We start from the raw sequence: 13,046 nt of genomic DNA, 5'->3' as shown, positions 1-13,046 counted from the left end.
ATAAGGACCTACGAAATGACTGATAGGATATGTATGGTATGATATGGAATGTTAAAATTTTTTTTAACAACGGATGTAAGAAGAAAATATGTCATTAAAAAGTGGATTTCAAAAGTTTGAGGAGGAAATTTTGAGTGTCTAATGAACTCTGTACAATGAATTTGCATGACACATTTATTTATATAAATTATGTAATGCATGAAGCGAAAGCAATAGTAAAATGAAATGCATGAAATGATTTGAAGGCAACGTAAAGGTATGCAAGGTGTAGGTAATTGTAGAAAACATAGAATGATGTTAAATTAAGAGTTGGGCACGTAGTTGTGACTATGAAATAGTAGATTTGTTGCGATAACAAAACAATAGTTAAATATTATACAGTACATGAAGAGAATGCAATTTTAAGAAACGAGATGAAGGTATTAGATCCGTCATGAACGGATCATATGAATGTATGTATAACTACATGTTGAAGAAGCATGTATATTGACCCATTATTAACAGGATATTTGAAATTGAATCAAGTAAACAAAATGAAATATTGCACATGATATGCGAGTATTAGAATGATGAATGGACCATTAGCTATGAAGTGCGATAGAAGCTAGCACTATTTAGTGAAAGTGACATTAATAAGAACTCTCGGATGTGTTCTTGAAAAATGAAGGATAGTCATTGTGATGGGCTAGCGGCCGTGTCGAGGGGACGTAGAGGAGAGAAAGTTAGTGATTAATAAAGATAAGAAAGGTTTCGGGGACGAAACCTCTTTTAAGGAGGGTAGACTTGTAACGCCCCAAAATCCAAATGTCATATATTTGAAATATGTCCTTATGCGTTATATTACGAAATAAATAACTAGGCTATTCAACCTAGTTAAGTGCATGGTAAAAACTATTAAAGGAGAAAAGTAGTGCCAAAAATGTGATGGAAGTAAACTTGAGGGGTTAAAGTGGATGGGATGAAACTTGGTCACTAACTAATAGAAAGTATCAACACACACCACACACATTTTCGTGTGTGTGTGTTCTGGATCGTTCCAGAGCTCCCCAAGGGAGCCAAACCCTAACTCAACAATATTCATCAAATTGAAGGGTGAATTGAAGCTCAAATTATCAACCGAACGTGAATTAGTGATCACCAACACAAGGGGATCATAAGGTATGTCTCAAAACTAAGATTGGTGATCATGTATGAAGTGGGTTATGTTTTAATCCGTGAATTAGTATGAAATTGATGATGTATAAGGGTTAGAATCATCAAGTAGAACATAGGTTATGTATAGTTTGTGTTAATTTGATGTTTAGAAGTAAAACCCATTAGTCATGGTGATGATGATGACTTAATCACCATCTATGTCCAATTCTTGTTGAAAGATTGATGAAATATCGGTGTATAACGAGTTATGGTTTGATGAATTGAATAAAATGTGATAATGATATGTTGGATGATTAATTGTGAATACTACATGATGGTGAGTAGAAGGATTTGATGAACTATGTATGAATGTAGAAGATTGATGCATGAAATAGTTGTACATTATGCTTAGATAGTGGTACGCACGCCAAGTGTTTGATGAAATGACTAAACGACGATATTATGTGAAAATGTATGCAAGTAGTGGATGAACATACATACAATGTGTAAATGATTAAATTGTTATTAAGCTTACCCAAGGAACATGTGTAAGATCGAATCCACGTGGAGGTTTTATTGATGTCTTGTTTGGGTAGAAATGTGCACTAGTATCTTTCATTGTTCACTCACATTGTATGGTACACACTATGTGTTTAGTCGACGGTTTAGTTGAGGTTACGAAATGAAATTGGCGTTAATGTATAGCAAGTAAGGATGGTAAAATCATGTTGGTTATGTACCCCAAATATGGTCGTCTAGTATGGGATCCCGAAAGCTTTAGTATATGTAGTATTGATAATATGTATGTGTGTGTATGTAATGGATTGATCATGTGGTTGTAAGCATATTACATCATGAATATGAAGTGTATATAATGCCATTGTTATAGCTTAATATGATGACACGGATATATGAGGTTAAGTCGAAAGTCCATAAGATGGGTCGTTGACTTTTGGAAGTCAAACCTTGCATAAGTAGTATGGCTAGACTCTTGTCAAATTTCAATGCTATAAAGCCATATGGTGCGTGTTTAACAATGTGTGTTATATGCAATTATGTAAGGAATTATACGAGTTGGAAGAGATGTGATGTTGGGTATATGTCTTATGTTTGTTAGACTTGACTAATGAAAGTTAGACTTGAACCATGCATTCGACATGATCATTAAGTGTACAATCATGCATACTAACAAGAATGTGATTGCGTGATGTGAAGGCATAAGGATCATGTGAAAATGGACTCAAGCAAGGAAGGCAAAAGGGTCAAAAGGAGGCAAGGGAACAGACGCAAAAAGGTAAGTGATTTCCGTAATCGCTTCTTAGTTGTTTATGTAAAGTTATGTGCTAGTTAGTTAAGTAAGTTAATTGAGGACCAATACGGATGTGTGGTATGAAACCAACGATTTCTGTTAAGTAGATGTAACGGGTCAAAATGCAGTCTTGATGTTAAAACGAAAGTGTTGATTGATGAAAACATGAACGGGTCGAATAAACCGTGAATGAATAATAAGCCGATAGCGCATAAGTTAAGAATTTCCTTAATCCGGATGTGGGATTTTGAGTCCATAGGGTAGAGAACCAATTTACAAGCATGTAGGAAGAAACGGGAGGTTAAACGGATAAACGGGTTGAAAGTTATGCAAGTTTTAGTGCGCGCGAACGATGAAACAACACAGCAGGAAAAACCAACTTTTGAGAGGCCGTCGCCGACGCCCACATGGGCCGTCGCCGACGCCCTCTGGAAATGTCAGTTTTGCTGACGGGTTATCTTGCTGTCTACGGAGGTTTGGGCTACGGGCAAATGCAAGGGCCGTCGCCGACGCCCCCTAGGGCCGTCGCCGACGCCCTTCCCATGTCCAAAAAGCTAAAAATTAGTTATTTACGTTATATATGCATCGCAGGCTTCGGTATATTATCCGTGGTTTATGGCAAGCCTTTTAAACATGATTTCGAGTGTTCCCTCGACACTTATAAGTTGCAAACTCAAGTCTAAGCACCATGAAATTCATGTATGGATATAAATGAGGTATGTAAGATCTTGGACGTGTACATATTAGTGTATGTACATATGTAGATGTGTATTTTATGTATATATGAAGATACGTATGTGTATATGAACGTATGTAGAGACGTAGTAATGTATGTGTGTGTATGCAGATATGTAATTGGTATATATGAAGGTATGTATGAGTATATGCATGTATGTAGAGATGTAGGAAGGTAAGTACGTATGTAGATGTGTATGTATACATGTAAAAATGTACGTGTGCATGATTTAGATACGTTGGGTAATATGTTATTAATAGTGTGCCTTGTGAATGATAAGTAATGCAGGTACATTATTGAAGCCTCACCAGAATATGGATACGCAGTTGAAATGCTTAAAATAGAATGATAACGCAATAGGAAGTGTACGAGATGGAATCTTGTTTATGTATTGTGTACTAATGTGATGAATGTATGTGGTGAGTGCAGGTTGTACGGGTCACGGAGGATCATCAAGGAATAAAGATCGAGGACCGAGTCACATGAAGGATTGTACGGGGTTGTCTAAGGATGTAATTTGTTATACATAAGTTATGATTTATTCTATAATTCAGTCAGTTTGATGTATTCAATATAAAAGAGTTATCTTAAAAGTGAACTTTCAAGTAAGACATAAGGTTTATAATGAAAGAAATTTTATGTCATGAACTTCCGCTGCGACTTTTGTTAATTACGTGTTAGGGTCTTACAGAACCAGTAAGAGATCTGAATCATTAAGAGCTAGTATAAAGCTTAACTGTCCAGAGGCAAATGTTTGACCAATTCAGATTAGAGGTCTTAACCATTCAGACTCAGTATAATGCTTAACGATTCAGAGGCAATTGTCTGAACCATTCAGATATCTGCTCGTGAAACAAACAGTCTGAACCATTAAGTGCTGAACCAGTAAGAAATCTGAATCATTAAGAGCTAGTATAAAGCTTAACTGTACAGAGGCAAATGTCTGACCAATTCAGATTAGAGGTCTTAACCATTCAGACTCAGTATAATGCTTAACCATTTAAAGACAATTGTCTGAATCATTCAGACATCTGCTCGTGAACCATTAAGTGCTGAACCAGTAAGAGTTCTGAACCATTAAGAGCCCATTAAAAAGTAAACAAACAACCTCTTAGTATGTGAACCATGCTCACCCCGCGTTCGAGATAAATTTTATTGTTCTTCGTTAAATAATATCTTTTACACAGAAGGCTTCCGAGTAAACGCAATGAATTAAAACAGATTGTCTACGCCTTTTTAACCAACTATTCATTGCAAAAATTAATTGTAAAATTTTTAAACATAACACATATTCACATGACATGATGTTATATTTTGCAATAACAATCCATTTTGTCTTAAGCTGGACCAATGAGGCAATGATGGCTTTTTATTGGGCCGTTTGATAAATTAAGGCCCATGTTGTTTGCAAACATAAAGCAGATTAATATTAGTAATAAGGGCTTAGTGATATGGCTTTTCCCTTACACAGAAAAGTTTCACTTATCTATAAATAATTTATTACTTGTCTATAAACAATTTATTTTTAATGTCAAATTAACAAGTATATACATGAACATAGTCACCCATAGTTTACTATGAATGACCTTAAAAAACGAGAGGCCTAACACACATCATACTATTTAGAGCATTCACAATCGATTCTTTAGGATGTAAAGAGTGGTTAAACACTTGAGAGTGACAAACTAAAAAATCAACTAATAAGAGTGTGCCATGTCAAAGTGGTAAACTATGTTCAAAAGTGTTGGCAATGGTTTAGACACTTGGTGAAGTGGTAAACTATTTAAAAAAAAAGGTGTTATTGGTTGAGATTGAAATGGACCCCACCCCACACTACCCCCTCTCTCTCTCATACACTCCCTCTCTCTCTCTCTCTCTTACAATCATCTCCCCGCATCGGCATTGTCTCACCGCCTGACCAAAGTCACCGCTTCGGCAAAGGGTCGGCGGCGGTGTTTGCCGCGCGGCAAAGCCCTTTGCCAAGCCCACACCGTATACCCTTACACCATTTCTATAATTAGATTAAAAAGAATATATTCTCTCTCATTTGTAATTAAATAATATTTTTTATACTTTTATAATTATATTTTTCTCTCTCATCTACTCACAACCACTTTCAAAAAATATTAAAAGATATAGAAGATGAACAATAATATTATCTCTCTCCACCCACAAGAACTTAAAACCTAAAATATAAAGAAGACACTCAAATAAAGATGGAGAATCAAATGAGAATGCTCTTACAACAAAATTGGATATTGGCTCACCTAAAATTTGAACTTAAGTAAAAAATTTACACCAAGTTAAAAGTTAGGACCGATACAAATATTCGGTCAATAACCGGAACCATAACCAACCCTGCAATTAAACGACCTAACTAAAACCGAAATATTCAGTTATGATTACGATTTTAGACAATAACCAAATAGAACCAAATAAATTAAGTCAATTTAGAGCATTTTTTGACCAAATCTTCCCTATAATTATAGAGGGCAAAGAGTGTCATGTGAACTATCAAATATCCAAATAAACTATCTGCTGCTTGTGATATGAAAAAAGTAACCCATTTTTTTTCTATTTATCTGTATCCTCCTATTTTTTCTAACCTAACTCGACCGGTGCACCAACTGCTGTGATACCGGCTACCGCCTCACCGGCGACTGCCTGCTCCGTGGCCTCCATTGCACGCGCAGGTTCGTGTTTTTATTATTTCTACACTTGGAAGTTTGAAATTAATTGTTAGATGTTGAGATGCTAATACTTAAGTAATGTAGTATGCTACTTTATTTTGTTTGATTTTAGGGGGTGTTTGGCCTAGCTTTTATTTTTTGGCTTATGCTTATATTTTAAAGTAGCTTATAGCTTATTTTCTATAATTTGATAAGCTCTTTTTAAGTGTTTGGATTAGCTTATAGCTTATTTTCTATCATATGAGCTAAAACACCCTTGCTTCTTCAAATAAGCTAAAAAACCATCTTCACACAAGCTTCTTCAAACTAGCTTATATAAGCTAATAAGCATAAGCTTAAAAAGCTAAACCAAACACTAAGTTAAGCTTATTTTATAAAAAAAGCTAAAAAAGCTATAAGCTTTGTGAAAAAAGCTAGGCCAAACACCCCTTAATGTTTACTGGTTTAGACAATGTTACTTGATTTTATTTTATTCTTTTATCGGCGATTAAATATTTGATTGATTGTTTTCATTTTCCGTAAGATTCTTCGTTTTGATTTTGCTTATTTCTACACTAGTTTTATTTGGGGATTTTAGGGCTTCAAATTGTTCATTACTTCATTGTTGGTAATTAAATTAAAATGCTTGTAGTATGCTACTTTATTTCATTTTAATGTTACTTTATTTGATTTGAATGTTTAGTAAGGCTATGCGGTATGGTGCTGGCCCATCCTTGGAGGATGATCCGTCACGTAAGCGTCACATAGATCGGGTGTGAGGATGGGGCAAAGAGGATGGATGTAAGGAAATGGGGATGGGCCTAATATATATATATATATATATATATATATATATATATATATATATATATATATATATATATATAGGGGACCGCTAAAATGAAAACCACCTTCAGTTGTAAAAACCACGAGAACCACTTTTGGGCCATTAGATCAAGAATATGGATGGATGAGATCAAAAGTAGTTAAAATTAATATTAAAATCTTTTCGTCTTATTATGTTTTTAATATTTTATTGTTAAAGGGTATATAAGTAAATTTGTTTTTTTTTTGTCTTTTTATGTATATTAGTTTTTAATTACATTTTTTGTCTTATTCATTAATTAATTTTTGACTTAATTAATTTTTAATTAGAAACAGATTTTTTTTGTTAAACATTTTTTTGAAATCTAATTTTTATTAGGGTAAGGATAGTGTAAAAAGGGCCTAAAGTGTGAGAAGTGTAAGAAGTGTATTATAACACTATAAATAATACTATATAACACCATATAAACACCGTATAACAATATGTAACACCATATAATACCATATAACACTATGTAACACTATATATCATTATATAACAAATATAACACTATAGGTTGTCTGATAACATGTCTATGATAGATGTATAGTGTTATATTTGTTATATAATGATATATAGTGTAACATAGTGTTATATGGTATTATATGTTGTTACATATTGTTATACGGTGTTTATATGGTGTTATATAGTATTATATATAGTGTTATAATACACTTCTTACACTTCTCACACTTTGAGCACTTTTTACAGGATCCTCTACCATTTTTATTATATTGTTTTTTAAGATTTGTTTAAAAAAACCTTTTGAAGAGCCCTTTTTTACGCCCGGTTTTTACGTTAACGTTATTTACGTTTTACTCGCCGTTTTTTTACGTTATTTTTACGCCGGGTTTTTTCAAGCGTCGTTATTTTTTACGCGCCAATTTTTTAACGCCGCTGTTTTACGCGCTGTTTTTTTACGCCGTTTTTTCAACGCCCCGTTTTTACGCGCCAACTTTTTAACGCCGTTTTTTTGCGCGCCATTTTTTTAACGCCGTTTTTTACGCGCCATTTTTTTAACGCCGTTTTTTACGCCCGTTTTTAACGCCGATTTTTACACGCCGATTTTTTAACGCCGTTTTTTTACGCGCCGTTTATTAACGTCGTTTTTTCAACGTCGTTTTTTTACGTAACAGTTTTTACGTTTTATGTAAATTTTTGCGTTTTTACGTTTTAGGTAAAATTTTTTACGTTTTACGTAAATTTTTTGACGTTTTACGTTTTACGACCGCCAAAAAACTTTTTACGTGTTGCGTAAACCTTTTAACGTTTTACGTAAAACTTTTAACATTTTTACGGGTTTTACGTAAAACTTTTTACGTTTTGCGTTTCACGTAAAACTTTTAATGATAATTTTTTTGATGATTAAAAAACAGATTTTTATATTACGTTTTTTACGCCCCTTTTTTTTACGAGCGCTATTTTACGGAACGTTTTACGCCTTGTTTTTTTACGCCCCGTTTTTTTACGAGCGTTTTTTTTACGGAACGTAAACAGTTTTTACGTTAACGTTTTTTACGTTTTACGCGCCGGTTTTTTTACGTTTTACGTCCCGTTTTTTTACGTGCCGTATTACCGTCCCGTTTACGCGCCGTTTTACGTGCCGTTTTTCCGTCCCGTTTTTTACGTGCCATTTTACCGTCCCGTTTTTTACATGCCGTTTTACCGTCCCGTTTAAACTTTTTACGTTTTACGTAAAAGTTTTTACGTTTTACGTAAAAGTTTTTACGTTTTACGTAAAAAAATTTACGTTTTACGTTTTTACGTTAAAAAGTTTACGGTTTACGTTAAAAAGTTTACGGCTTAACTTTTTTTAACAAAAACTTTTTTACTAAAAAACGAATGCGCCCAGAAATCGCATACTCGGGGAGGTGTCTCAGATATATCGTTATCATCATCGACTAGAGGGGGAAAAATACAAAAACATCAAAACAAAAGTGTATCTTGAAAATAAAACGGGGTTTGGCTCAGAAACGGATAATCAAAGGCTGCAAAAGAGGGGTTGCAGGTTTAAAAAACCTACCCTTCGCCATCCTTGCCGCGCCATCGTCCGTTTTTTTTTATCATCACCGCCGATTCAAAAAGGCACCAGTAACAACCAAATGACAGTAACAACAAACTCAAAATCCAATTGATCAAAACCCACTTATTTCACTGATAAAAAATCACCAGCAAATCAAAAACACATGCCAAAAAATCAAAAATCACTAGAAAAGCAAAGAACATAGTTCACTGATCAATAAATCAAACAGATCAAACCCACAAAGTTCATCAGATTAAACCCACATATCAAACTATTAACAGATCAATCCACCGAATATGCAACTTACTCGAACTAAAGAATCTGATGAACTAGTTTTGAACCAACAAAACTCATAACCTCCAAAGTGGTGGAGGAGACGCTGTTCACGGCGGCGCTGCCGTCAGCCCGTCGCCGACGGTGCCGGTCTTTCTCTCTCCACCAGCCACCATTCACCATAACCCCCTCTCCACCAGCCACCATTCACCGTCACACCCCTCTCCACCAGCCACCAACACCGTCGCTCCTCTCCACCAGCCACCAGCCACCAACACCGTCACTCCTCGCCATCGATCAACAACCTCCCCACTATTATCTCCAAAACATCTTCAAAACTCTTGTGCTCGTGCCATTATCAACATCGTCGACGGGGTTTCTGTGGTGGAGGAGAGAGAGAGAAGACGGGGGGTGGGGCTGTGGCGGATGCGAGATGCGAAGGGGTGGAGGAGACGGTCTGAGATTTTGAGGTGGAGGAGACGGTCTGAGATGCATCTTTGATTTTGTAGGTGGAGGAGAGGGTTTGATACTTTGTTTACGGAGAGAGAGAAAAAAGGATCTAGATAGATGTGATATGTAGAGAGAGAGAATGCATCTCTGATATTTGTGCAGAGATTGAAATGTGTGATGGGTTAAATTACCAAATTAACCCTGATATAACACATGTGAAGATATGAAGTGGCATCCTCTCATTCGTCTAAAACAGTTCTTACGGTTCTTACAACTGGAGGTGGTTTTCATTTTAGCGGCTCCCTATATATATATATATATGAGTTGTATGTATATGTAATATGTGTGTGTGAGTTAGGTTTTGTCTTGTAGTGGAGCGTCTTCAACGTCCGGGTGTAGCCGTTTGGGACGACGCCGGTATGGGGGGGGGGGACGAAGCTGGACGGGCTGGGGACGACCCCCACACCCTCCAGCCTAATGTAGACACTTATCTTTAGTAATGGATAAGTTGTTTCAACATCAAGAGTTGTTCTTGTGGCGGAATACAATATTTATGGCCGGTTTGAAGATGTCAGCCTGAAAAGTAGGTGCACCTATAGAAGATTAACCCTTGCCCTTAAGTTACCTGATAACAAAGATAATCAGTTAATAGGAATATAAAGTATTTAACACACATGCATGAAAAGAACTGGACCGTAGATCTCTTTTTGCAGAAATATAACAGTTGGATAATTAAAGCGTGCAACGACAGCCTATGAAGTTTCCTTGTTTATATACAATAACGGATAACCTCACATTGAAACCTGAAGTAGGAACAAAATATCTAGATAGAAGTTAACTCGCTTCAATATGGCAGTCCACATGTACCGTTTTTGCGACAATAATGTAATAAACATATCATTTTGGATCTCCAACTAAAGCAACAGTGCCTTCAAGCACTCAAGCTGATATAGGATACAAAACAAAATAAAAAACAAGCGAGTTTGTTTAAAAAATCATAATGTAACAAGTTCGCTTTGTTAAGCTGAAGCCCAAACAACCATAATTGTTTTTTTTTTCTCCCTTTTCAGGCATTTAATCAAAGACGCTTTTAACTACATGTAAAACCATTCACTTGTTCAAAAGGTTAATCATGTGTAGATGAACTGAGATGTAATTAGGACTTATTATGTTGCATTTGGTCTATTTTCTTTGTGTGTTTAGTAAACAGAGTTCATTTTAAGTTCTTTTTCACAGTTTGCAGTATGATCCGAGGAAAGCAGCCCAAGGTGAAAGCCAAATGTTTGTCTAAAGTTGAACGAGTTGATAGAATCACCACACTTCCTCAAGCCGTAGTAGAAACTATCTTATGTCTTTTACCAATTAAAGAGGTAGCTAGGACAAGTGTCCTCTCAAGGGAATGGAGGTACAAATGGACCACAATTCCTGAACTTGAGTTTTACCAGGATGATCTGAAAGAATCGTCTGACGGGAGTGAAACATCTGACTTAGAAAGGGCAAGGAACAACATGGACACGAGGTGTAAGCTTATCTATGTTATACACCAAGTTTTGTTACTCCACCAGGGTCCTATACGTGAGTTCACGCTTTCGATGGATGCACATCACACCTGCTTTGAAATTGATCAGATAATACTTCATTTGTCGAGAAACCATGCCGTCAATAAATTAAGATTTGAGTTCTATGATTATAATACATATGGTTTACCTTTATCTTTCTTCTCGTTGCATCACTTGACGGATTTGTATCTTGCAAATTGTAATATCAACCAGAAACCAATATTCAATGGATTTGGTAGCCTTACAAACTTATCCTTGATATTTGTAAAGATCTCTAGAAAAGCTCTTCTACATCTTTTATCTAATTGTCCATCACTTAAGCGTTTGGATATGGTAAGTTCATACTGGATATACATTCTTATGGGCTCTCAAAACTTATCTCAATATTCTTTGTTTTTGCAGCTTATAAGAGATTTTCTCGGTGATGAAAAACCCAACACTATGGAGCTATTCAAGTGTTTACCTATGATTGAACGTCTGACCACTGGGGGTTATATCATTCCGGTAATATATATCCACATGATCTATAAAATTTAAGGTAGATAATAATAGGAATATTGGATTTTAATAATCCCAACTATTCGCCGTTGTCCGCCAACAGTCCCAACTTCAAAAATAACAACTGGCAGTCCCAACTAATGACATATTGGCCACCAATGGACCCTGACTAACAGAATCTTAACGCCGTTAGCCTCCGGTGGCCGGAAAACCGTTTTTTGCAGAAAAAAGGTTTCTAAAGGTCCGATCTAAGGTTACAAAGAGGTTTGGGACGAAAATGTTGAGTTTTCCGGCCAAAAAGTTGAGTTTTCCGGCGACTTTAATAATTGGGGCTTTTACTAGAAAAAGGTTCCCAAAGATCCATAATAAGGTTACAAAGAGGTTCGGGACGAAAATGTTGAGTTTTCTGGCCAAAAAACGTTTTTCCGGCAACCGGAGACTAACGGCGTTAGGGTTCTGTTAGTCAAGGTCCAGTGGAGGCCAATATGTTAAAAGTTAGGACTGTCAGTGGTTATTTTTAAAGTTGGGACTGTTGGCGGCCAACGACGAATAGTTGGGATTATTAAAATCCAATATTCCATAATAAAACTGTGGTTGTTAATCATTGTTTTTGCATGTGGTTGAAGTCGTTAGTTCAAGCCTCAGTTTCACAAGAGCTTCCAACTTCACTAATCCACCTCAAGTACTGCTATATCGAAGACTTGTCTTTTAAAGATGGCTATGGATTGCCTTTTATTACTGCTTTGATCAAATGCTCCCCAAACTTGGAGAAAATTGAGCTGGCGGTAAGTTGTACAAGTCTATTCTGTGTCCTATCTATTTGAATATTATGCCAAAGTTCACTGACACAAGACTCCTGCTGAAGATGAATGATGATGAGATAAAATCTGTTCTGCTGGATGAATACTCCGTTACGTTGGAAAAATACTCAAATGTTTGGTTGGAGCATCTGAACGAATTGCAGATTGGATATTTCACACATGTGAAGCCTGTGTTAGAGTTGGTGAAGTTTATTTTTGCCAGGTCACCCAATCTAAAGAAGGTGAGTTTGCTAACCAATGAGGTGGTGGACAAGAATGAAAGGTTGGAGATCTTAAAAACTCTTAGGCGCTCCACACGCGTCACCGGTGGAAATTGTTGTACGTTGAGTATCGCTTCAAACCCTAACGATGGTTTTCCTTTGGAGGAAACCTTTTGAAACTCTAATGTTGAGATTCATGATAGGCGACGTTACTGTTTTTTATATATATATATATCTTTTGTGGTTCATATGGTTGACAAATGTGACCTTTCTTAAAACTGATTTTTGTAACAGCTCTTATTTTCGGATTAGAAAATGTGGTCCCAAAGATCGAACTCTTCCCGGATATCCTACCGTTGAAACGCCTTGATTTTTGAACAGTAGCTTATTATCGCATAAATGACTATTTTCACTAATTGGGCCTTGTAATAATTCTTATCAGAAAAAAATAAGTTTTTTTTGAAAAATATTGTTTCTTTCATTCTTGTATTGGATATCACCAAATGAAA

The 13,046-nt window shown here is 35.9% G+C and overlaps 1 protein-coding gene and 1 long non-coding RNA gene across 2 annotated transcripts; both read left to right on the top strand.

The window, feature by feature from the left end:
- The first annotated feature begins 1,024 nt into the window (after positions 1 to 1,024).
- Positions 1,025 to 3,823, top strand: LOC110906305. The gene is made up of 3 exons (XR_002573814.2): positions 1,025 to 1,158; positions 2,350 to 2,428; positions 3,609 to 3,823. It is a non-coding gene; the product is annotated as an uncharacterized LOC110906305 (long non-coding RNA).
- A 2,026-nt stretch (positions 3,824 to 5,849) lies between these two features.
- LOC110905085 (F-box/FBD/LRR-repeat protein At1g13570) lies at positions 5,850 to 12,781 on the top strand. The gene is made up of 5 exons (XM_022150966.2): positions 5,850 to 5,872; positions 10,696 to 11,351; positions 11,421 to 11,522; positions 12,143 to 12,301; positions 12,382 to 12,781. Exons 2-5 carry the CDS (start codon positions 10,704 to 10,706, stop codon positions 12,712 to 12,714), a joined length of 1,242 nt encoding a protein of 413 aa, XP_022006658.1. The 5' UTR covers positions 5,850 to 5,872; positions 10,696 to 10,703; the 3' UTR covers positions 12,715 to 12,781.
- The last annotated feature ends 265 nt before the right edge of the window (positions 12,782 to 13,046 follow it).

This window comes from Helianthus annuus, chromosome 14 (genome assembly GCF_002127325.2).
Source record: "Helianthus annuus cultivar XRQ/B chromosome 14, HanXRQr2.0-SUNRISE, whole genome shotgun sequence".
Taxonomy (NCBI): domain Eukaryota; kingdom Viridiplantae; phylum Streptophyta; class Magnoliopsida; order Asterales; family Asteraceae; genus Helianthus; species Helianthus annuus.
This window is presented reverse-complemented; position numbering and strand designations above follow the sequence as displayed.